The 24,436-nt window shown below is 42.4% G+C and overlaps 2 protein-coding genes across 4 annotated transcripts in view; both read right to left on the bottom strand.

Moving 5' to 3' along the window:
• LOC139409379 (myopalladin) overlaps positions 1 to 11,716 on the bottom strand; it is a 51,721-nt gene extending 40,005 nt beyond the window's left edge. For 2 of the 3 annotated variants that reach the window (XR_011634397.1, XM_071154454.1), the window contains exons 1-2: positions 11,490 to 11,714; positions 8,966 to 10,117 (exon numbers count right to left, since the gene is read on the bottom strand). Coding sequence is in view for 2 of the 3 variants with exons in the window: in XM_071154454.1 (XP_071010555.1) it covers positions 8,966 to 10,116 (1,151 nt within the window). In the remaining variant the exon portion in view is untranslated. Of the gene's footprint in view, positions 1 to 8,965; positions 10,118 to 11,489 lie in introns of all 3 variants that reach the window. The other variant, XM_071154463.1, reaches the window with a different exon arrangement.
• A 1,166-nt stretch (positions 11,717 to 12,882) lies between these two features.
• Positions 12,883 to 24,079, bottom strand: LOC139409374 (CDK2 associated cullin domain 1). Its single transcript, XM_071154439.1, has 9 exons — positions 23,623 to 24,079; positions 16,835 to 16,961; positions 16,580 to 16,682; positions 16,296 to 16,391; positions 16,055 to 16,157; positions 15,828 to 15,917; positions 15,516 to 15,654; positions 14,715 to 14,800; positions 12,883 to 14,619 (listed from the first exon to the last, which is right to left on the bottom strand). Exons 1-8 carry the CDS (start codon positions 23,942 to 23,944, stop codon positions 14,758 to 14,760), a joined length of 1,023 nt encoding a protein of 340 aa, XP_071010540.1. The 5' UTR covers positions 23,945 to 24,079; the 3' UTR covers positions 12,883 to 14,619; positions 14,715 to 14,757.
• Positions 24,080 to 24,436: the final 357 nt, after the last annotated feature.

Raw genomic sequence — 24,436 nt, 5'->3', positions numbered from 1 at the left:
AAGCCCATAGGGGGAAAAAATAAAGAATAATTGTTCAATTTATTTATTTCATTTTTTTTTTATCCAACCACAGGAGCCGCCCTCAATGTTGAAAATACACCAGAGAGCATAAGGCACTGCATCTCAGTATTAGAGGCATCCCTACAGACCCTGGTTCCATTCCACCCTGTATCACAACCGGCCGGGATTGGGAGTCCCATAGAGCGGCGCACAATTGGCCCAGCGTTGTCTGGGTTAGGGTTTGGCCATCATTGTAAACAAGAATTTGTTCTTCCCTGACTTGCCTAGACAAATAAATAAAAAATAAAGGAAACACGACACAGTTTCTTAAAAGGGTGTTTGGCCACCACAAGCTGCCAGAACAGCTTCAATGCACCTTGGCATAAATTCTACAAGTGGACCTAAACCATGCCAGGACAATACTTTGTAGAGCCACCTTTTGCAGTGATTACAGCTGCAAGTCTCTTGGGGTATGTCTCTATAAGCTTGGCACATCTAGCCACTGGGATTTTTGCCCATTCTTCAAGACAAAACTGCTCCAGCTCCTTCAAGTTGGATGGGTTCTTCTGGTGTACAGCAATCTTAGTCATACCACAGACTCTCAATTGGATTGAGGTCTGGGCTTTGACTGGGCCATTCTCAGACATTTAATTGTTTCCCCTTAAACCACTCAAGTGTTGCTTTAGCAGTATTCTTAGGGTCATTGTCCTGCTGGAAGGTGAACCTCCGTCCAGACTTTTGGAAAAGCATTCCAGGTAAAACTGGTTGAGAGAATGCCAAGAGTGTGCAAAGCTGTCATCAAGGCAAAGGGTGGTTACTGTAATGGGAATTTTAACGTTTGTGCTTTTCTTTATAACTAATTGCTGTGTTCTATTCATGTGCTGTTCTATAAACCAATTTCTGTGTTTATGCAAATGGCTGACTGTACAAATCCTCACTATCAGTAGCTGCAATTTGGCAGTACGCCCAGACCTTGTTTTGAAAACGAACGACTGTGTTTTTATTTTATTTGTACCTTTATTTAACTAGGCAAGTCAGTTAAGAACAAATTATTTTCAATGACGGCCTAGGAACAGTGGGTTAACTGCCTGTTCAGTTTTCAGAACAGACTAAAGATATCTCAGTTTCAAGGTCTCAGCTTAGAGAGGAGAAGCCTTGTTATTGTTCTGTCACATGTTATGAAACAGTATTGGTCGGTCACATGAATGAAACAAAAAGGTAATGATCAATTAATTAATTAATCAATTAATGAATTCACTAAATCATGCAAATATAACTTGTCTGTGTATAGCCGTATAAAAGACAACTGCTGGGTCTGCTCAGGAGGAGCTCCTGATTGACATGTGTACTGTGGTGCATTGAGTTGGTTGAAATCTCTCCAGCGCAGTGACAATAAACAATGATTCACTTAAGATTGACTTCGAGTGTCCCTCTGTAAGAATTTTTCCACAACACTACTTTGAAGAATATAAAATATATTCTGATTTGTTTAACACTTTTTTGGTTCCTACATGATTCCTTATGTGTTATTTCATAGTGCATGTCTTCACTATTATTCTACCATGTAGAAAATAGTACAAATAAAGAAAAACCCTTGAATGAGTAGGTCTGTCCAAACTTTTGACTGGTACTGAATGTAGGGGACTTCACTGGAAAAGCGTGTCATTTCTAATGAGTAAGGTTCTAATTTGAAAGTATGAGTAGCAGAGGAGAAGGCAAAGACTGCGTAGACTGCCTGGCTGCTGCACCTGTCAAGGCTATTTTCCCTCCAGGCCCTAGCTTAGAGAGGAAAGACCCCCCCCCCCCCCCCCACCCCCCCAACAGAGAGTCCCAAAGTTAAGGGGACTATGACTGGGTGTCCCAATCGTATACACACAATACTAAACATAGACTGAGAATAGACACAATACTATTCCCTGACACACCAGAGCTACTAAACCATAGAAGGTGATACCGAGCACGCTTAATACTGAGAGAACATAACCGTGACGTCAAGAACTAACGCAAGTTAACACACCAACTGATAGACGGCAAAGTTTATTTGCCACGTGCACAGGATACACCAGGTGTAAAACAGTACGGTGAAATTATTTCCCAACAATGCAGTGATAATATTAATTTAGATAAAATACAAAATATAATTAAAAAAACATAAGTTGAAGAAACATGAGAATGCAAGTATATTCAGGTCAGTGCCAGTACCCTATTCATTGTGCAGTGGTACTGGAGTGGTTGAAGAAGGTTTATACATAAAAAGTGACCGGTAGTAGAATATACATATAAACAGGGCTGAACAATTACAGGTAGCAGTAATATATAAATACTTATGGTAATACATACAGTACAAGTCAAAAGTTTGGGCACACCTACTCATTTCAGGGTCTTTCCTTATTTTTGCTATTTTCTACATTGTAGAATAATAGTGAAAACATCAAAACTATGAAATAACACATATGGTGTACTGTAGTAACCAAAAAAGTGTTAAAGAAATCAAAATATATTTTAAATGTGAGATTCTTCAAAGTAGCCACCCTTTGCCTTGATGGCAGCTTTGCACACTCTTGGCATTATCTCAACCAGCTTCATGAGGTAGTCACCGGGAATGCATTTCAATTAACATGTGTGCCTTGTTCAAAGTTAATATGTGCAATTTCTTTCCTTCTTAATGTTTTTGAGCCAATCAGATGTGTTGTGACAAGGTATTGTTGGTATACAGAAGATAACCCTATTTGGTGATGCAGAAAAATGATGCAGAAAAATTAATCCATGCTTTTGTCACTTCTAGGTTAGACTACTGCAATGCTCTACTTCAGTTAGTGCTAAATACAGCTGCTAGAATCCTGACTAGAACCACATTTTTTTTTATCATATTACTCCAGTGCTAGCCTCCCTACACTGGCTTCCTGTCAAGGCAAGGGCTGATTTCAAGGTTTTACTGCTAACCTACAAAGCATTACATGGGCTTGCTCCTACCTATCTCTCTGATTTGGTCCTGCCGTACATACCTACACGTACGCTACGGTCACAAGACGCAGGCCTCTTAATTGTCCCTAGAATTTCTAAGCAAACAGCTAGAGACAGGGCTTTCTCCTATAGAGCTCCATTTTTATGGAATGGTCTGCCTACCCATGTAAGAGACGAAAACTTGGTCTCAACCTTTAAGTCTTTACTGAAGACTCATCTCTTCAGTGGGTCATATGATTGAGTGTAGTCTGGCCCAGGAGTGGGAAGGTGAACGGAAAGGCTCTGGAGCAACGAATCGCCCTTGCTGTCTCTGCCTGGCCGGTTCCCCTCTTTCCACTGGGATTCTCTGCCTCCAACCCTATTACAGGAGCTGAGTCACTGGCTTACTGGGGCTCTTTCATACCGTCCCTAGGATGGGTGCGTCACTTGAGTGGGTTGAGTCACTGATGTGATCTTCCTGTCTCGGTTGAATCACTGCATAGAAACCACTACTAAAGGACTCCAATAAGAAGAAGAGACTTGCTTGGGCCAAGAAACACAAGCAATGGACATTAGACCAGTGGAAATCTGTCCATTGGTCTGATGAGTCCAAATGTGATTTTTTTGGTTCCAGCCATCGCGTCTTTGTAAAATGCAGTAGGTGAAATGATGATCTCTGCATGTGTGGTTCCTACTATGAAGCATGGAGGAGGTGGTGTGTTGGTGTGGGGGTGCTTTGCTGGTGACACTGTCTGTGATTTATTTAGAATTCAAGGCACACTTAACCAGCATGGCTACCACAGCATTCAGTGGCGATATTTTTCAACAGGATAAAGACCCAACACACCTTCAGGCTGTATAAGGGTTATTTGACCTAGAAGGAGAATGATGAAGTGCTGCATCAGATGACCTGGCCTCCACGACTGTGGTGGGACTGATCACCAACGCCTCATCATCGTCGGTGATCAGTCCCACCACCGTCGTGTCATCAGCAAACTTGATGATGGTGTCAGAGTTCTGCGTGGCCACGCAGTCGTGGGTGAACAGGAGTACAGGGACTAAGCACGCACCCTTGAGGGGCCCCGGTGTTGATGGTCAGTGTGGCCGATGTGTCTACCCTCACTACCTGGGGTCAGCCCTTCAGGAAGTCCAGGATCCAGTTGCAGAGGGAGGTGTTCAGTCCCAGGGTCCTGAGCTTGGTGAAGATCTTGGAGGGGGCTATGTTGTTCAATGCTGCACTGTAGTCAATGAACAGCATTCTTACATAAGTATTCCTTTTGTCCAGGTGGGTGAGGGCAGTGTGGAGTGCAATAGTGATTGTGTCATCTGTGGATCTGTTGGGGTGGTAGACGAACTGGAGTGGGTCCAGTGTGTCTGGGATGATCGTGTTGATGTTAGCCACGACCAGCCTTTCAAAGCATTTCATGGCTATATATGTGAGTGCTAAGGTGCAATTGTAATTTAGGCAGGTTACGTTGGCACGGGGTTCTTGAGCGAGATCATACAGTTGTCCGGAACAGCTGGTGCTCTCATGCATGGTTCAATGATGCTTGCCTCGAAATCAGCATTGAAGGCATTTATCTTGTCTGTTTTCCCTTTGTAATCCGTGCTAGTTTTTAAGCCCTGCCACATCTGTCGAGCATCAGAGCCGGCATAGTAGGATTTGATCTTGGTCCTGTATTGATGCTTTGCCTGTTTGATGGCTCATCTGAGTTTGTAGTGGAATTTCTTATAAGCATCAGGCTAGTGTCACACTCCTTGAATAATAACAGATGTGAGAGCTACAGGGCGGTAGTCATTGTGGCAGATAGCCTTAGACTTCTTCGGAACAGGAAGGATGGTGGTCAGCTTGAGATGTGGGGTTTACAGACTGGGACAAGGAGAGGTTGAAAATTACTGTGAAGATGCCTGCCAGTGGGTCTGTGCATGCTCTAAGAACACGACCTGGAATATGGTTCGGCACTGTGGCCTTGCGAGTGTTGACCAGATTAAAAGCCTTACTCAAGTTGGAGAGCGAGATCACCCAGTCCTCTGTGACAAGGAGGGGGCCTCATGCACGGCTCAGTTTTGTTTTGTCGAAGCGTGCATAAAATGCATTGAATTCGTTAGGTAGAGGAAGCATCATTGGGCAGATCACGGCTAGGTCTTCTTTTGTAATCCGTAATGGACTGTAGCCCCTGCCACATGCTTTGATCGTCGGAGTTAGTGTAATAGGATTCCACCTTGTTCCTATATTGTCCTTTTGCCTGTATGGGGGTTCTGCAGAGGTCGTAGCAGGACTTCTTGTATGCGTTTGTGTTCTCAAACGTTGACTCTGGGTTTGCTGTGATAGGCCTGTGTGCGGTAGCTCTGTCCTTTAGGTAGTGAGTACCTCTGTGTTAATCAAGGTCTTTGATTGGGGGGGGGGACATCGTCGGGGAGGCATTTCCTGATGAAGCCAGTGATGGAGATGGTTAGCTCGTTGATGCTATTGGCGGAGTCCTGGAACATATTCCAGTCAGCACTAGCAAAGCAGTCCTGCAGCTTAGTCTCCGCTTTGGTGGACCATTTCTCTATGGAGCGTGTCACAGATACTTCCTGTTTGAGCTTCTGTTTGAAAACAGGAAGCAGAGGTATTGAGTCATGATCTGATTTGCTGAAGGGGGACGAGGGAGGCCTTGTATGCTTACTTGTGGGCATCACGTGTTTTAGTGACGCCGAATGAAAATCAGCGGAAACAAGAAAAGCAGCCTCCGGGTGCTTGGTTTCCTGCTTGTTTATAGCTTCGTACAGTTTGTTAAGTGAAATCTTGTTGTTGTCCTGATGTGGAATATATACAGCAGTCATGATAACAGATGAAAACTATCGGGAGGTAGAAGGGTCGGTATTTGACCATAGTGTATTCCAAGACAGGTGAACAATAGGTTGAGACTTCCACTGCGCTATAGTTTGCACACCATTTGCTGTTGTTGATGAAGAAACTTACCTTTCCCTCTCTGGATTTCCCAGAATCCATTGTCCTGTCTGCTCAGCGAATGGAGAATCCATCGAGTTGGATAGTCATTGGGGGTATCTCTCAGAAAAAATGAGAATATTGCAGTTACAAGAGTTGATAGCAAATTTGTGATCGGAGGTCATCCATCTTATTATCGAGTGACTTGACCAATAGAATGGAGGGAAGTGGTGGAAGGTTTTCCCTTTTGCCCTAGTCTCACCGAGATGCCAGCTCTTCTGCCTCTTTTTCGCTTCCGATTCCTCATGGGAAGCCCAAAGATTGGGTCGTAAGGTATACAAGAACCCAGGGCTGAAATATTTGTAACTACACATTTTATTCCATAGACACTTCTTTACATGTCTGTTCTCAGCAGACACTCAGCATCCCGGAGTCGCCTCTTCACTGTTGACATTGAGACTGGTGTTTGCGGTTACTATTTAGTGAAGCTGCCATTTGACGACTAGACACTCTAATGTACTTGTCCTCATGCTTAGTTGTGCACCGGGGCCTCCCACTCCTCTTTCTATTCTGGTTAGGGACAGTTTGCGTTGTTCTGTGAAGGGAGTAGTACACAGCGTTGTACGAGATCTTCAGTTTCTTGGCAATTTCTCGCATGGAATAGCCTTGATTTCTCAGAACAAGAATAGACTGACGAGTTTCAGAAGAAATTTCTTTGTTTCTGGCCATTTTGAGTCTGTAATCAAACCCACAAATACTGATGCTCCAGAAACTCAACTAAGAAGGCCATTTTTATTGCTTCTTTAATCAGAACAAGAGTTTTCAGCTGTGCTAACATAATTGCAAAAGGGTTTTCTAATGATCAATCAGCCTTTTAAAATGATAAACTTGGATAAGCTAACACAACGTGCCATTGGAACACAGGAGTGATGGTTGCTGATAAATGGGCCTCTGTACGCCTATGCAGATATTCCATAAAAAAATCTGCCGTTTCCAGCTACAATAGTAATTTACAACATTAGCAATGTCTACACTGCATTTCTGATCAATTTTATGTTATTTTAATGAACAAAATATGTGCTTTTCATTCATAAACAAGGATATTTCTAAGTGGCCACAAACTTTTGAACTGTAGTGTATATATAAGACAGGGTGTGGTGACTGGACTTGTATACTATGCAGGCTAAATTTTTACATTTTAGTTATTCAGCAGATGCTCTTATCAGACCAACTGGGGTTAAGTGCCTTGCACAAGGGCACAGACAGATGTTTCACCTAGTCGGCTGGAGGATTCAAAACAGCAACATTTTGGTTACTGGTACAATGCTCTTAACCACTCGGCTACCTGCCGTCAGGCCACCTGTAATTATGTAATCCTAAGGTACTATGCCTTCTGCTGACCTTTTAAGAACATTCCAAATGACAACAAATGTGTAATGCTAGATTTTGATCAATAAACGTTTAAGATTTGAATGTCTATTTCAGACTCTATAACATCCATAACAGTCGTTTTCTTTCCTCTGTAAAGTAATAATGGAAATAACCACATTTTCCCCCAAAAAAATGTGTGTTCAGCCAAACCTTTCCATCGACATGGCTATCCATGTTTTGACCCGAGACTTACAAATTCAGACTTTGGCTTATATGTTCAGTCTCACCAAAAAGCTTGCCCATTTCATGTAACATCGATGATGCTTCCTTCTTTGCTTCATTTCTACAACACGCCAACACTTAGAAGTCTGTTTTCTGGGGAAATTTACTCCAACCAAAAGGGTTCCATAGACACACACATTTACATTTTGTTTTGTCCATTCTGTGAGACATTCAAATTGTGATTTTGCATGCAAATGTAATGTCCATAATGCAGGAATCGCTCTTCTGTTATTTCTTGGCAAATAGGCCACAATCCGTGTTCAGATTAGAGCATTGTTATGTGCTGATAAAACCCATTGGCATTTAGAATGCTGCGTACACACACTGGCACACAAACACTGTTATGATCGAATGTTCCAGACACAAAACATAATACACAAACAGGGGCACCTATAAACAGGGCGTCCGGAAGAGTTAGAGAAATTTGCATTTTTAAGTGAGTGTATACTGTAAATACTAGCTCAGTGTCATGGATGTCCTGATCAGCTGGGCACAGTCGTCAATTCAACCATGAAATTGAAATTGTGATTCAACCAGTGTGTGCCCAGTGGGGAGGCATATTTGAATATTCGCATTCAAATTCAAGCCCAAACTAGCAAATATGACTGTTTGCTTGTCAGTTTACAATTGACAAAATACCTAAAAGAAGTGCTTTTCTTATTGTCCTTCTTTTCTTTGAAACAAAATCAATATATATTTCAAAATGGGTTGAATAAGTACTCCAGCAAAAATACTGGAGTGTTCCTATCTGACAATGTCAACAACATTCTGAATATCAAAATTGGGCCACTTTACATCATATTGCTCACTCACCCTCGATTCCTGTACTTCTTTCATATGTCCATTTAGATTATGTCTTCAACAGGAAAATAACGCATTTGTACTCAGATTCTGCTATGTGGTGAGTAATCGCCTGTTTTAAGGCTCATATGTGCTTGCTGACCACACTGACTCACCGGCTGACTTCTCATGGTATTACATTTCAACGAGGCAAATTTAGAATCGTTTCAGAGAGACTGCAAGAGCAGATCCACCTCCCGGGGAAAGCATGGGGCATTCAAATCAGCTAGCTAGTAAATCACAATAAAACGTGTGTACTACCACCTTGTGTACAACCTTGTGTACTACTATCAAAGTACTACTTGAGTTTACAGTACATTTTCACTTTTATTTTTTATTACTAATCTATATTTTTCCATTTAACCTGAAAGTAGTCTATGGGGATGGGATAAAGTTTCATCAACTGTTCAGATTTGTTACAAAAGCCACTGCTAACTTTAGCCACTGTAAAGCTAGTTAAAGTTAGAAATGGCTATTTGAACTATGGATGAAAGTTTGAAAAATTGTGACGATATCCTTTAAATGAAGATATGCATCTATGGCTACAAAGACACTAACATTGAGTTAGTTGAGTTTGAATGTTTGGTTTTGCCTTACCGGACTTCGGGCATGGGGAGTCCTTGAACAATGCAGTCCAGCTGGACCTTGCTGCCCTCCGACACCTCCCTGCTTTTCAGTTTCTGGATGAAGTGAGGGGGCTCACAGATGGGGTCGGCTGTGTACACTCCAGGGGTGATCTCCACCAGGGCAGGGCTCTCAGCCTCATCCACTTCATCTGCCTCCAGCACCTCAGAGTCATCATACTGCTCCTCAGTAGTCCTGCAGTCCTGCATGGGGAAGTCAGCGTGCCCATAACCCGGGTCCATGTCCAAACCTTGGACCTCTGGCGGCTGAATGCAGAAGGGATTAGCAGGCCTCTCCATCTCCATTTCGAAGTCTTGGAGAAGAATGGGCCGTTCCCTGTCGTCTGTGTTCAGGGAGTAAATGCTCCCATCGGCTTGGCCCTTGTTGGCTCTGCTCCTATGAGCTTTGCACGATCGGGGCCGTATCCTTTTGGAGCTGTTTGCCTTGAACAGAGAGGAGAGCTCCTCGATGAAGTCCGCTGCCTTGTTGAGGAACTCCTTCTTGGACTGGTTCTCCAGGCCGAACGCCGGGGTGTTCCTCCCCCCAGGCCCCGGTCTCTTAATGTCCTCCCGGTTGTCCTTCACTGCAATATCTTGGATGATGGACGGTGGGAATGACTGTCTGTCTGTCCTCATCGAGTTGTCCTGGATGGACGGTTGGGACGGCTGATATATCTGTTTGTCTGTCCTGATAACATTGTCCTGAAGGGACAGAGGTGGGTATGGCCGTCTCTCTGGCAAGAATGTTGGGTGTGTTGGTAGGGGTTCTTTTAATTCCGGATCAGGCTGGGTGTCGGGAGTGTCGGAGGTGGCAGAGGGGGAGGCCTTGACATCTGACCTCTCTTCGCGGGCCTCGGGTCCAATAGCCTGACAGGCCAGGTTAACACTCTTATCCAGTTCTTCCTGACTCAGGAAGGCTGAGAGGTCTGGGAGCTGGTGTTGCGGCTCGTCCAGCCCCGCAGAGTCCGCCATCTTGCCTTTGAGGGGCCCGTAGACCAGGCGCCGTGAGGAGGAGTCGGAACGACTCATCTCGCTGTGTCTCTGGTGTGCTCGTGCTTCGGCCAAGTAGTTCTCTCTCAAGAGCTGAGATAATGATGTAGGCTGGTCCACGCTGTTCTCTTGCATGCTGTGGGGGAATAAAAGGGTTTAAACGGTTTATTTTAGTGTATCAGTGTATATTTGTATTCCCCCCTTGAAACAGTATCATTTAAATAAGTTCAGTCAATGCTTCTCCCATGAACTCAATATTTGACAGAACGAATGAAATGTTGGTAAGATCACAGAAGACTTTGGAAGTAATCTCAATAAGAATAACAATGTGTACTCCACTCGTTGGTCATAAAACATTCCTATTTTAGGATGCGCTTCTGCAGTACTACCTTTCTCTTTCAATTGCAATGGAAATTCACAGTACCCCGTGCACAAATGCCACCCCCACAAAAACTGTTGACACACAGTGTCATTCTTTGGAATCGGTTTGCTAGGCTTAACATTCGTGGGGTCATAATTCTTTCACAAAATCAGCAAGCAGCCACATGGCTTGGAGTTAGGGCACAGCTACAAACCTGACTAGGGAGTGTAATTGGTCAACATGACTAATTGTTTCAATAACATACCAAATATCTTGTTTCATTATTCATTAGCAGAAGGAAAACAAACACTAGACTCGTGTCTAGAGTAATCACACCCATTTGAATAATAATAAAAGCATGCCAACGTGTTTCAACCCAGTGCTAAACCACAATGCATTTGATACCTATCAAAATACTATTTTCATTTCAAAACACCTTAAACCTCTTGTGGCCCCAGACAGAGATTAGTTTCATGCATGGACATTGGATCTCACCCAACTTGGATAAGCATAGCTGTTTTCGGTGCATTTAAGACATAATTTTCCTTAATGCCCAGCCTTTAAAAAGCTTTTTGACACTAGCTCCAAGTAGTTATTGAATCCAGAAACGGGATAGGGTACACAGATGCTACTGACACTCAAATCTGCGCAATTAAGAGAGGCAGCAATGCCCCTTCCAACAGACTTGCAGCCACAGCTGTTGTGTACATGAATCCTTTGCAAACAGCCTCCAAGCCCCCCCCCCCCCAAGTCATATCTAATTATAGTAAGGGCTCAGTTTAGATGAACAAAATCAAGAAAAAAAAATGTTATCCTCATCTTCTGTGCACTCAAAGGATTTGATCACTTACCAAAAAAATCTAATCACACAACCAAATCATTTCATTTGAGTTTATGAGGGAGACACTGAACACTGAGAAAAAGCAACAATTACCCACCCAGGTTCATGGTAGAACTATTCAAACGTAACAGTCACTTCAAAATCAATAATATAAGCCTTAAGCCCATGCTTGCCCAAGGAAGTGGGTCTATGTGAAATGTGCTGAGAGTTTACTGTACACCAATTCATTGGTGGATGATGTATGAACCCAAACGACAGTCAATAGGACACTTATGAATGACAGGTAACAGGGTTTGGGTGTTTTACCTTCAAATAAACCCCAGCGGGAGCTTGTGGTAATCCTCGGAGCGCACCTTTGCTCAAAGAGAGGCGATTCTGGTCTTCCGTTGGTGGTGGCCACCTGGGAAAATGTGAACACAAGAGGCAGCTTCCCCGGCCGGCTTCCCAATTACTTGAACAGAGTTAACCTTGGAGTTTACTGGGACATGTGGAGGCGAGTAGCTAGGGCAACCTGTCACCAGTAAAAGTAATAACATTTGTGAGTGCACTAGTCGCAGGTTATTTTGGGGTGGCCCGGACCATGTGTCTGGGTGGCGTCTAAGCTCATTGGCCAGTGGAGCCGTTCTGGAAAGGGATCCCTCCTCCGGCAGCACATACAGTAGTCTGTCAAAGCACAGCCACTCCACCGAATTAGAAGCTCCTTGTGGAGCCTCCGGACAAACTAATGTTAACCGGCAGGTTACTGGTGTTTATTAACAACAAAGTGCGTGCTCTTGGTGAACTAGTTGAACGGGCATTACCATAGAGCCCCACCACTCTATATTTGATCTCATGAACATTGATATCTTGACTATGACTTCCTAATGATTATATACACACAGAGTTTGCAAAACATTCGAAACCCCTTCCGAATATTGAGTTGCACCCCCTTTTGCCCTCAGAACAGCATCAATTTGTCGGGGAAAGGTCTTTACAAGGTGTCGAAAGCATTCCACAGGGATGCTGGCCCATATCGACTCAAATGCTTTTGACACACATGGGAAAATGTGTGAAAAACCCAGCAGCGTAGCAGTTCTTGACACACTCAAACTGGTGCATCTGGCAACTACTACCATAACGCGTTCAAAGGCACTTAAGTGTTTTGTCTGGCCCATTCACCCTCTGAATGGCACACACACACAATCCATGTCTCAAGGCTTATAAGTCCTTCTTTAACCTGTGGATTTAATAAGGGATCATAGTGTTCACCTGGATTCACCTGGTCAGTGCATATCATTGAAAGAGCAGGTGCTCCTAATGTTTAATATACTCAGTGTATCTATACTGCATCATTCAACTCAGGCATGCATTTTTCAGCATTAAATGAAAAACAAAACACGTATAATTGGCCTGCTACAAAGATAACGTATCAGAGAAGAGGTCCAGCAATATGCCTTTATTTCAGTGCTCGCTCTTAAACAATGCTTAAAGACAGTAATTACAACTTAATGAATGCCATAATTTCACGCATCTGAGTATCCTGTGTTGATTTCCTCTGTTCTCCTGCATTGTTTAAGCCTGTATTTATTTAATTATTTGAGCCTTTATTCACAGTACTAATTAACTTAGGAGAAACTCTGCCTGGTGTATATTTAGTCCATCATTACTCCACCCACAAGATCCCACCAAACCCAAGTGATTCCACAGGTGATAAAATACATAATTTTCAAGATTTGTTTATTGAAAGTAAAACTGTACATAAGACAATGAGTGAGTCATCTCCAACATCCTCACAGGAAAACAATCACAACCAAGCTCGAGCATCACATTACACTTAAAACAGTGCAAAGAGCTGTATCAAATACTTTCACTCAACATAAACATGTAACAAAGGAAGGTCAAATTGATCATCATCTGGGCAACTTGAGAGAACAGCGGGATCATTCAACATCCACCTACTGTACATCATTTGACATCATCACTGTAACCAAATTCACAACATTTTCAAAATTTGATTGTAATCAATTGGCTCAGTGACTTGATATAATGCACAGGCTAATGCAGCTACAGCAGCAACATGGGGAGACTGACGCCATCATTTCTGGAGTCACAATGCAACTTTTAATAACAGGGAATAAAAACATTGTGAATCATCTTTAGCGTGCTTGGCAAATATGATTTGGTTAGACAACAACTCAATAAAAGCTAAATGTAATCCTTTAAAAAATTATCTACACAACCTTTTCACAGTTATAACCTAAACTTTACTCAAAATGTAACGGAACATGCTTTGCTGCTTTTTGTACCCATTGAGAAAGAAATACTATGTTAAGCCGGACAGATTTTATTCTGTAAATCCCAGATAAACAAGACTTGGGAGGTGGATTGGTTTAAAGTTGCCATGATAGAGATTTTAAATGTTAAGTCGACTAACAGGACATTTAGTTGTGTGCCGAGATTACAAAGACAAGCCCCTTTAGCTTAAAAATCACTGGGGAGAATCAAGACTGACCTGACTGATACAAAAGGGACACAATATTAGTTAAACAAGAGACAGGAATCAAGTGTTCTACACAACAACAATTGAGGAATAGCAGCAGACTGTCAGTTACTCAATCAGATCAATAAGACCAATAGGAGATCCGGGTGGTCCTGGTTAGAGATCAGGGCCATGTTCATTAGGAACAAAAAGAGGGGGAAAAAATGGAAAAGGGAGGGACTACCCAGATTTGTCCAATAAGAAACAATCCTTTTTGTTTTCCATTGTAAAATATATCTGTCCATTTTTTTTTTTTGCCGCATGCCCTAATGAACACGACCCATGATTGACACAGTATACAATATGTGGTGAAACTGGGATTCATGCCCATCCACCTGTTTTTTTTTATTGTATTTATTTAACTTGGCAAGTCAGTTAAGAAAATATTCTTATTTACAATGACGGCCTACCCCGGCCAAGCCCTAACCCGGACGACGCTGGGCCAATTGTGCGCCGCCCTATGGGACCTATGGGACTCCCAATCGCGGCCGGTTGTGACACAGCCTGGAATCAAACCAGGTCTGTAGTGACGCCTCTAGCACTGAGATGCAGTGCTTTAGACCGCTGCGCCACTCAGGAGCCTAAAATGGCATCTGTTAGGCAACTTGAATATCCCAACAAAGCAGAGCAGGAAGGCACACTTTAATGGAAAAATAAGAACAACCCCATTAAACCTCGTAGTATCTTAACAATAAAGAAGATTAATTTATCATCATAAACTGAAAGAACAATGATGCACCACCATGAATTCACTGTGCTTTTCAGAGGAGGCAAAGAAACAGTGTCCACTACACAACTCGCGTGGGTCAAAAATGAAGCTTGGCTGACGCTCACCCACTTCACTCAGCATCAGAGAATCTTCGTCATTCACAGTGTTTTTCAATTTGGGTTGAGCCAGGTCACTGACGGTCAGAGCATCTGCATAAAAAAAACAACAACAACCAGTTACTCATATTTGTGTACATATTTTTTTCAATACGTCTGATTATGAATCATGATGCAAATAAAGTTACATTTTTAAAGTCAATAGCAAGCAATGTATGCATCATCCTTATTCTATGCAGACTCTTCGCTGGCTCTCTTGCGAGACTGGTCACCTCTGCAAAACAAAAAGAAAGCTTAATCAAAAACCAGGGCTGTGTTCCTTTGGGGCACAACCAAAGAAAATGGTCCGAAATGGGGATGTACCATCTGAACTTGTTTAATAAGAAATGCTCATTTTTGTTTTCTTTTTTCTTTTTCTTTAATTTTACCCCGTTTTCTCCCCAATTTCATGGTATCCAATTGTTTAGTAGCTACTATCTTGTCTCATCGCTACAACTCCCGTACGGGCTCGGGAGAGACGAAGGTTGAAAGTCATGCGTCCTCCGATACACAACCCAGCCAAGCCGCACTGCTTCTTAACACAGCACGCATCCAACCCGGAAGCCAGCCGCACCAATGTGTCGGAGGAAACACCGTGCACCTGGCAACCTTGGTTAGCGCGCACTGCGCCCGGCCCGCCACAGGAGTCGCTGGTGCACGATGAGACAAGGATATCCCTACCGGCCAACCCCTCCCTAACCCGGACGACGCTAGGCCAATTGTGCGTCGCCCCACGGACGTCCCGGTCGCAGCCAGTTACGACAGAGCCTGGGCGCGAACCCAGAGTCTCTGGTGGCACAGCTGGCTCTGGAGGACAGCGCCCTTAACCACTGCCCCACCCGGGAGGCCTCATTTTTGTTTTCTGTTGCAAAATGTTTTCCTAATGAACACAACCCTGGCGGGAGGTAAATATATATTTTTTTTGCTAAACTCTGACTTATAACACTCACCTGGGAAAACCATTCAGAGATAGCTCCATTTGTAGTTTCTGGTCACGAGCAGCATAGTCAGAGAGCTGGGATTCCACTGTTGGGGGGTTGATTTGAGGAATGAATCCAGAGAAGACAGCTGGGGCTAAATGTGCCCAATCTGAAACAGGTAACCGATAGTCATTGTGGGAGACCCACAAATAGTGCTTAAACGCATATTTCTACAATCGTGCTCGACAGTTACAGTAGTTAAACGTCATTTTACAAGTGAATGTAACTATTTCGTTAGCAGCATGTGTTGTAGCATTTGAAAAAGACAGAGAAAGCGCTCACCGGGCCAAAGAGTATACAAGCCTTTGACCACACTGGCCATTGTTGAAGGTCTGACTTGAAAAGGCATGGAATGGGCTTCGAGGAGAAGAGCTAAAAGGAAAAACAGAGAAAGAAAAAGAAAAGATCATTAACAACAACACAATTTTAAGTCATATGAGTCATAAGCTAAATAGTTTTGGGTTTGGATTGCAAGGCCTGGTGTCAGTTTTCCAGTCCACTGTACTCACGTATTAACGTGTCGACATGTTTTTCTGCAACATGATCGGTAAAAAGCTTCATGAGATCTTCTCGCAGGTCTCGGTTTAGCTTCGTTTCAATGTAGAACTTATTCTTAGAAATTAGGAAGAAAAACATGCGTGGTGTGAAAGGAGTATATGATTAAGGTCTGCTCTGACCATTGACGGGGTAGGCTAAATTTGTATCTGGGAAACTGGCTCAAAGAGATGAGCAGCTTATATGGGTACATACCATGTAGATGAATACGGGAACTATGCATTGAAGAGCATCTGTGTACCGAGTCAGAGCAATGTTGAAATTCTCAATTAAATTCCGTGGTGGACTAACCTGATAAAAGAGAGGAAAAAAATATCAGTGTTCATTTATCAGGTTATTATGCACTTTTTGGAGGTGAAACAAGAGATACTATCTGTACTTGTCCAAATAAACACTTTTTTGTTTTGTTTTGTTTTCCCATGGCAAAACATTTTGGTACAGTATGGTACATAGATCCCGGGTTCCATGTTTCCACTTACCTGAAGATCAGAAGAGACTTGTTGAAGATGGGTAGTAATCTTCAGCATCAAGTCTTTGTACAGTAGCTCAGAGTGCTGTTGACAAACACACTTGTACACACAGCTGAAACAGGGAAAGGAAAACAACTATTAAAAACGGACCAGTTGCAATAGCTCCCCTCTAAGGTCTCAAACATGAGTACGGCAGTTCCACGTGTTCATTTCTTTCAAAAGCTATGTGAGAAATTAAACACAGTCACACTGTTTGAGTCTCACCTGTAAATCTGCTCATATGAAATGGAGATGTGGTCCATGGGGTTTTGTATTAGCAGGTGGTCAATGGCTTTCTCCAGGTTCGGCCAGTATGTGGTTCTATAGTCCTCTTCGGTCATTGCATTCATTACTGAACCACACAATGATGAAAGAGGAGGTTATTTTCACAACGACTTGAGCCGTCACAAATATATATATATATATATCTTCATGATTATGGGGGGTCAATTACTTTATGTCAAGCCGTGGAAATGTTATAAGCATGAGTTTGCCGTTCGTAAAGAGAATAAATCTGTTTATTCTGTCAAGACACGAGGAGCGCGCATAACAAGGACAGCTAGAGCTCACCTGATTGGTAGGGCTAAGCATTCATAGTAATTGAAAATGGTGAAAAACATCTACTACATTCCCATTAAAAAAATGTGTTAATATAGCTGTAATACTATATTGTGATCCATTTTAGTAGTTCTGTTCTCAGTCTATTTCATTTCAACTCCTTTACCCTAGAAATTTAATTACAGTTGCTAATGGTGGAGGACATACAGTGCATTCGGAAAGTATTCAGACTCCTCAACTTTTTCCACGTGTTAAGTCACAGCCCTATTCTAAAAACAGATCCCCCCCCCCCACCCCCTATCATCAATCTATACCCAATACCTCACAATGACAAAGCAAAAACAGGTTTTTAGAAATGTTTGCAAATGTAAAAAAAATATATAATAATAATAATTAAATATCACAATTACATACAGTATTAGTCAAAACGTTTGGACACACCTACTCGTTCAAGGCTTTTTCTTTACCTCTACTATTTTCTACATTGTAGAATAATAGTGAAGACATGAAAACTATAAAATAACATTTATGGAATCACATAGTAACCAAAATAAGTGTTAAACAAATCAAAATATATTTTATATTTGAGATTCTTCAAAGTAGCCACCCTTTGCCTTGATGACAGCTTTGCACACTCTTGACATTCTCTCAACCAGCTTCACCTGGAATGCTTATCCAAAAGTCTGGAAGGAGATCCCATATATGCTGAGCACTTGCTGGTTGCTTTTCCTCCAACTCATGCCAAACCATCTCAATTGGGTTGAGGTTGGGTGATTGTGGAGACCAGGTCATCTGATGCAGCACTCCATCACTCTCCTTGGTCAAATAGCCCTTACACAGCCTGGCGGTGTATTTTGGGTCATTGTCTTGTTGAAAATCAAATGACAGTCCCACTAAGCCAAAACCAGATGGGATGGCTTTTCACTACAGAATGCTGTAATAGTAATGCTGGTTAAGTGTGCCTTAAACTCTAAATAAATCACAGACAGTGTCATCTGCAGAGCACCCCGACACAATCACACCTCCTCCTCCATGCTTAATGGTGGGAACCACACATGCGGAAATCATCCGTTCGCCTACTGTACTCTGCGTCTAACAAAGACACGGTGGTTGGAACCAAAAATGTCAAATTTGGACTCAGACCAATTGAAAGATTTACACCGGTCTAAGGTCCATTGCTCGTGTTTCTTGCCCAAGCAAGTCTCTTCTTCTTATTGGTGTCCTTCAGAGGTGGTTTCTTCACGGTAATTTGACCATGAAAGCCTGATTCACTCAGTCTCCTCTGAACAGTTGATGTTGAGATGTGTTTGAGCTGTTCTTGCCATAACATGGACTTTGTCTTGTACCAAATAGGGCTATCTTCTGTAAACCCCCTACCTTGTCACAGCACAACTGATCGACTCAAACGCATTAAGAAGGAAAGAAATTCCACAAATTAACTTTAAACAAGGCACACCTGTTAATTGAAATGCATTCCAGGTGACTACCTCATGAAGCTGGTTGAGAGAATGACAAGAGTGTGCAAAGCTGTAATCAAGGGAAAGGGTGGCTTCTTTGAATAAACTATATTTTGATTTGTTTAACACTTTGGTAACTACAGACGTGAAGCTTGGCATTCAGGCCAAAGAGTTATTGGTTTCAACAAACCAGAGAATCTTGTTTGTCACGGTCAGAGTCTAGGTGGCTTGTGCCTTTTCCTGAGGAGTGGCTTCTGTCTGGTCACTCTACCATAAAGACCTGATTGGTGGAGCGCTGCAGAGATGGTTGTCCTTCTAGAAGGTTCTCCCATCTCCACAGAGGAGCTCTATCAGAGTGACCATCAGGGTCTTGGTCACCACCCTGACCAAGGCCCTTCTCCCCTGATTGCTCAGTTTTGCAGGGCGGCCAGCTCTAGGAAAACTCTTCTTCCTAGTCTTCTTCCATTTATGAATGATGGAGGCCACTGTGCTCTTGGGGACATTCAATGCTGCAGATATTCTTTGGTGCCCTTCCCCAGATCTGTGTTTCGGACACAATCCTGTCTCTACAGACAATTCCTTCAACCTCATGGCTTGGTTTTTGCTCTGACATGCACTGTCAACTGTGGGACCTTATATAGACAGGTGTGTGCCTTTCCAAATCATGTCCAATCAATTGAATTTACCACAGGTGGACTCCAATCAAGTTGTAAAAACATCTCAATGATGATCAATGGAAACAGGATGCACCGGAGTTCAATTTCGAGTCTCATGGCAAAGGGTCTGAATACTTATGTAAATCTGAAATGTCCATTTTTTTATACATTTAAAAAAATTCCCCGAAACCTATTTTCGCTTTGTCATTATGGGGTATTGTGTATAGATTGTTGTGGATTTTTATTTTATCAATTTTAGAATAAGGCTGTAACGTAACAAAATGTGAAAAAAGTCAAGGGGTCTGAATACTTTCCGAACTTACTGCATATAAGTTGTTTTCCATAAAATATTGTGTAATTATGGGAGAAAAAAAAGTTGTGTCCCGTTTCTCTCCAAAGTTATGTCATATAAAGTGAAAGCTGCAGGTTTCAAACAATTAAGGAACAGGAAAAATAGTGATGCTAATTATAGGCAATAACTGTCTTCTGTCAGGTGGAAAGGCTTTCTTTAAAACCTTCTCAATTTAATGTTAACTAGCTACAAATGTAGCATATGCCTACCAGAATGATATCATGATTATTTGCATCAATCCACTGTCAATTTGTTTTGCGAACTCCATCTCGTGCACACTGCAGAAACATGCTAACCAAACAACAGTGCTAGGTGCCTGCGCACTTGTGACTGAGAGCAAAAATATTTTTTTTAAAGAAGAAAAAAAAGAGAAGAACCTGTAACCTGCATATTTCTGACTCAGTTGACATCCATTTCAACAGTAGTCCTACTATTAGCCTACTTGCACAGTACAGCCTGGATTGGACTAATGGGGCCTAACGTTAAATGACTCCTTAGTCCAATGAACTTAAATTATCTCTTTAAAAAGGGCAAATTGCCGATTCTCAATTGCTGTACAGTTCTAAAACATAAATCCCTCTACTTTCATATCACATCAAAAGAATTTCACAAAAGCCAAATACACACTTACTGTACACTGTTTTAACACAGTTGCAGGTGACCGTATTTTTCAGTGACAACACCTTTGTGGCGTCTGTCTTCCGTTTACATGTGTGTTCAGAGAGGCAGATAGCTAATTAGCACAGGTAGTCCTCTCTGTCTTCTGAAAACAAGTGCTGTAATATGGAAATATGACCATGTGGAAACCATAACCCTATAAAAAGGTGTGTATGAATTTAACCTTTTGTTTTTAGGAAATCATTTATTGGGGATATTAAAGATAAGGTCCTTATGCTTCCAAAACCAAACTGAAAGCGTTGCATGTTAATGTTCAGACTGAACTTTGCACTCTTAACAAAACCTTCACCTACAGAAGACACCTTCATCCAATGACTTATGTGTAATGTAATGGAACTGAGAGTCATGATCGAGGGCTAGGGTTGGCCTGACTGAAAGACCAAAATGTGATTCAGAGTACATGCCACCTTTGCTCATAGAATTTTTTTCACACAGGGAGCTTTTCCTTTGCCGGGTGAGCTGTTAGTGAAATTTTGTATACTCACTTCTCCAGGCACCACTACACCACTGATTCCAAACAAGGACCTTCCAACCAAAGGTCATAACAGTCATTAACGCTTGTCTGCTTCCCGGGGCAAGTAAAAAACATTGTTGGACAAGAGGATTATAGCTATATTGCGCAAGTTGACTGCTCCACGGCTCCCGTTTTTTCAAACTTTTACAGATGCACATTTGAGAGCATCCTGCTGGGCAAAATATTTTTGGGGGAGGGGGCTATTTTTTTGGGGAGGGGGTTGCTTGTTTTGCATGTTATTTTGGCATTAATACATGTCACATATCAGTTTGCAAACAGTGTAAAACAAATTATAACCATTGAGTTAATAAAGCCGCATACAAACACGGTCTCTTTGCTTTCTTGAGTAAGGCAGCTCCAAAATTAAGTTGTTTCAGCCTAGCTCAGTGCTTTCTGTTGTGGTGGGGCAGCCAGCGAAAAATACAGAGCTTAGGGGTTGGCAACGTTCTCTAGTTGCACCGTGATTGGCTCAGTGTTCTGTCACTCATGGGGACACTACGTGTGGCCACAGATAAAGTTATGTCAAATCACGTTATATCTACAGTAGCTTTTATTGGACTGATCAAGTCAACATCATACTTTCAAAATCTTAGCTAGCAGTCATCATCATGATTCAAGACGACAATCCACTAGCAAATCCTTTTCAATCCTTGTTATATGAAGATAAATGATAGATATAACATATTGGGGCATTGGAGATAAACATTACACAACAAGTTGGAAATCGCAAATTCAACAATGAGTGGTTTGGAAGGAATCAGTGGCTAACTGCAAGCATTGTAAAGCAATCACTAGCTTGCTATTCAGTGGAGTGGATGTGTGAGCCAAGTCTGGGTTTAAGGGACTCTTTTCCAATCTTAAAAGGATAAACATTCAACATTGGCCATGCTGTCAATCCAGCATGACTTCTTTCGCTTACAAAAAACAACTGGAAACTTGGAAATATCAGACTTCAGTGAGTTCAAGACAACTGGGAACTGGTATAAAATTAAAAAAATATGTTTTGAACGGTCATCCAACTTGGAATTCCAAGTCGGGAACTCTGGCCTCTTTCTAGAGCTCTGACCTGAAGATCACTAAAGTCATGATTGGACTTAGTTTTTTTCAGAGTTCCCAGTTGTCTTGAAAGCACCATAAATCCAGAGAATGCCAGACTTTGATGACAAAGTTTGATGACAATTTGCCCATGAAGGACCGCTGCACCCCCTTCCTGTTCAAGTGTGCACAGTACAACAAGGTGAGTCCAAAAATGTCTTGTATGCTGCTTCATAAATGATGGCATATGCCAGGGAGATAGTATAACTTTCTTAGCTACAGTATACATAAGTGTATGTTGTGTAGTAAGCTGTTAGTAGCCCATGTGCCTCACCCTAATAATTTGGTTCCTTTTCCCTTCATAATTTAGCCTATTGTTTTTACTTGGTGGTGCACATGTAGCCTATAGCCTGTTTTAGAGAAATGTCATCATTGAATATTGTAAGAGCTTTCATTGTCTGCTTAGATGCCCACTTTATTTATTATACGGTTCTGACTTGGTGTACAGGGAGAATACCATAAGAACGGCCCATGTTCTGAATTCTTTCGCTGTACTTTTCAAAAGTGCAAATAGTTATATTGACTACGTCTGTCCTAGCTCCATCAATCATGTCTTAATCGAAAATGACGGATTGCCTCTTATCCGCTCGTAGTCCCCTTATTCCATAGTTTGTACATCTCAATTGTCAATAGAAACCACATTTGTTTAAGCAAGTCAGCCATATCAGCTGTTTTTTTAAAGGCACTAAATGAGGCTGAATGAACTGTTTCGCTGCCAGACAAGGCTCCGCTGATAGCCAGGTGTAACAGTGCTAAGGTGTTTGGGCTGCTGTTGGGACAGCTTTATGTAGGCCCTAACAGTTTGTGAGCACTGTTTGTCACTGTTGTAGTCCAATTAATGTATTGTGGCTTTGCTGGCATGCAAAGCCACCACCAAGATCTACATGCTAAAATCGCCACTGCTCCTATGTTGTCAAGATCTCCCCTGAACACTGAATATTTTAACCTTACAATTAGATAAACATCTGAGTTAGCTACTTCACCCATCTCAGCCATTTGATCTCTGGTTCATTGAATGAGGGAATTATTTTATTAAGACAAGTATTTGGTTGTAATTGCAATGTTTGCAGGGTTGCGAACCCTCCTCCTGGAGAGTCAAGGAGAGCAACTGGGTGTGCAGGCTTTTGCTCCAGCCTTGCTTCGAACACACCACTGTAAAGCAGCTGCTCAACAGGACCTTCATAAAACTGACTCTGGTGTGTTTGAGCAGGGTTGGAGAGAAAGCCTGCACACCCAGTAGCTCTCCAGTTGGAGGGTTGACAGATCAAATGTGTTTTATAGAGTATCCCACCAGCACAGTATTTTACGTTGTGGGGAGTTAAGTGCCTTACTCAAGAACACAATGACAGGAAATATCAACTGCCTTCCATTGTCAATACCAGAATGAAAGTTATTTAGCTCTTCCTTGCATCACACAACAACATTTGTCACCTTTTTGGACCATGGTGTTACAGACCTTTTTTTGGTGGGGGACAAGTGACTTGAGCTTTGGACAACTATAACAATCAGGACAAGTGGCTAAACAAGTGAATATCAGGCCCTGACAGTAGCCAAACTACTCCACTGACGTGTAGGCCAAAGGCAATGCAATGACAATAACTTAATTGTATGGCAAGCTACATCCCCATCCCATGCAAGTCCAAAACATGATAAACATTAGGCCGTCATAAATTGTGCTTTTAATGCTGATGCTTTCAACTTACGAAACTTTGAGGCTGAGTTCAGGGTCAGTTTCCCTGCGATGGACGCCGCCGATGGGCTGTCAGTCTCGCTGGTGTCGCTGCTCACGCTGCTCGAGTCTGAATCCATGAACTTTAAACCGCTGCTGGAACTGGAACAAACCTTTGAGTGGTTCTCCTGCGCAGCTACATCTCGCGTGGCTAGACCCGGCGAGATAGATAGGGGCTGGGGTACATCTGACAGTTCGTTCCTGAGATAGAGGACTTGTCCACTGGCACTGTTCGCACAGTAGTTATGGTTGTAGTCGTCATTTAGAACAAAACAGTCGTCTTCCATGTCCTCCATGCTTTAGCCTTGCAAGTTGTCGGAGGAAAATCTTCCTGAATTTCAAGTTCGATTTGAAAATTTGCGTTTTTAGAGCACCATCCCTTTACACCTTGTACGCTAGCTGCTGCATGGAAAACTGTTTTACGACACTTTGCAGCATTTTCTTTTAGGCAGAGCCTGAACTGGGGCAGAAGGGCAATGTAGTTAAAATCATGCAATGACTACAATGTGCGTTCAGTTCACTTGAACGTTAACTACATTGCGGAACGGTTTGTACGTTTCCCCAAAACGTTATTGAACAGACTTCGCGGTACGTTTTCTGCCGTTTGGTGTATGGCGCGGTGTGGCCAGAGATATTGAAAGGAGGAGATATCAATCCAAATTGGAAATGAATGGAGGAACGTGTAACCAAGCAGACTGTCGACCAATTGTCGTTGTCATGGTGCGTCACGCGGTTACTAAACGAATCGTCACACAATCTCTTCTCTAGTGCCGCGCTCAAAGGTATCT

This window comes from Oncorhynchus clarkii, chromosome 1 (genome assembly GCF_045791955.1).
Source record: "Oncorhynchus clarkii lewisi isolate Uvic-CL-2024 chromosome 1, UVic_Ocla_1.0, whole genome shotgun sequence".
Taxonomy (NCBI): domain Eukaryota; kingdom Metazoa; phylum Chordata; class Actinopteri; order Salmoniformes; family Salmonidae; genus Oncorhynchus; species Oncorhynchus clarkii.
The sequence above is the reverse complement of the archived record's forward strand: the minus strand, read 5'-3'. Positions and strand labels throughout refer to the sequence as shown.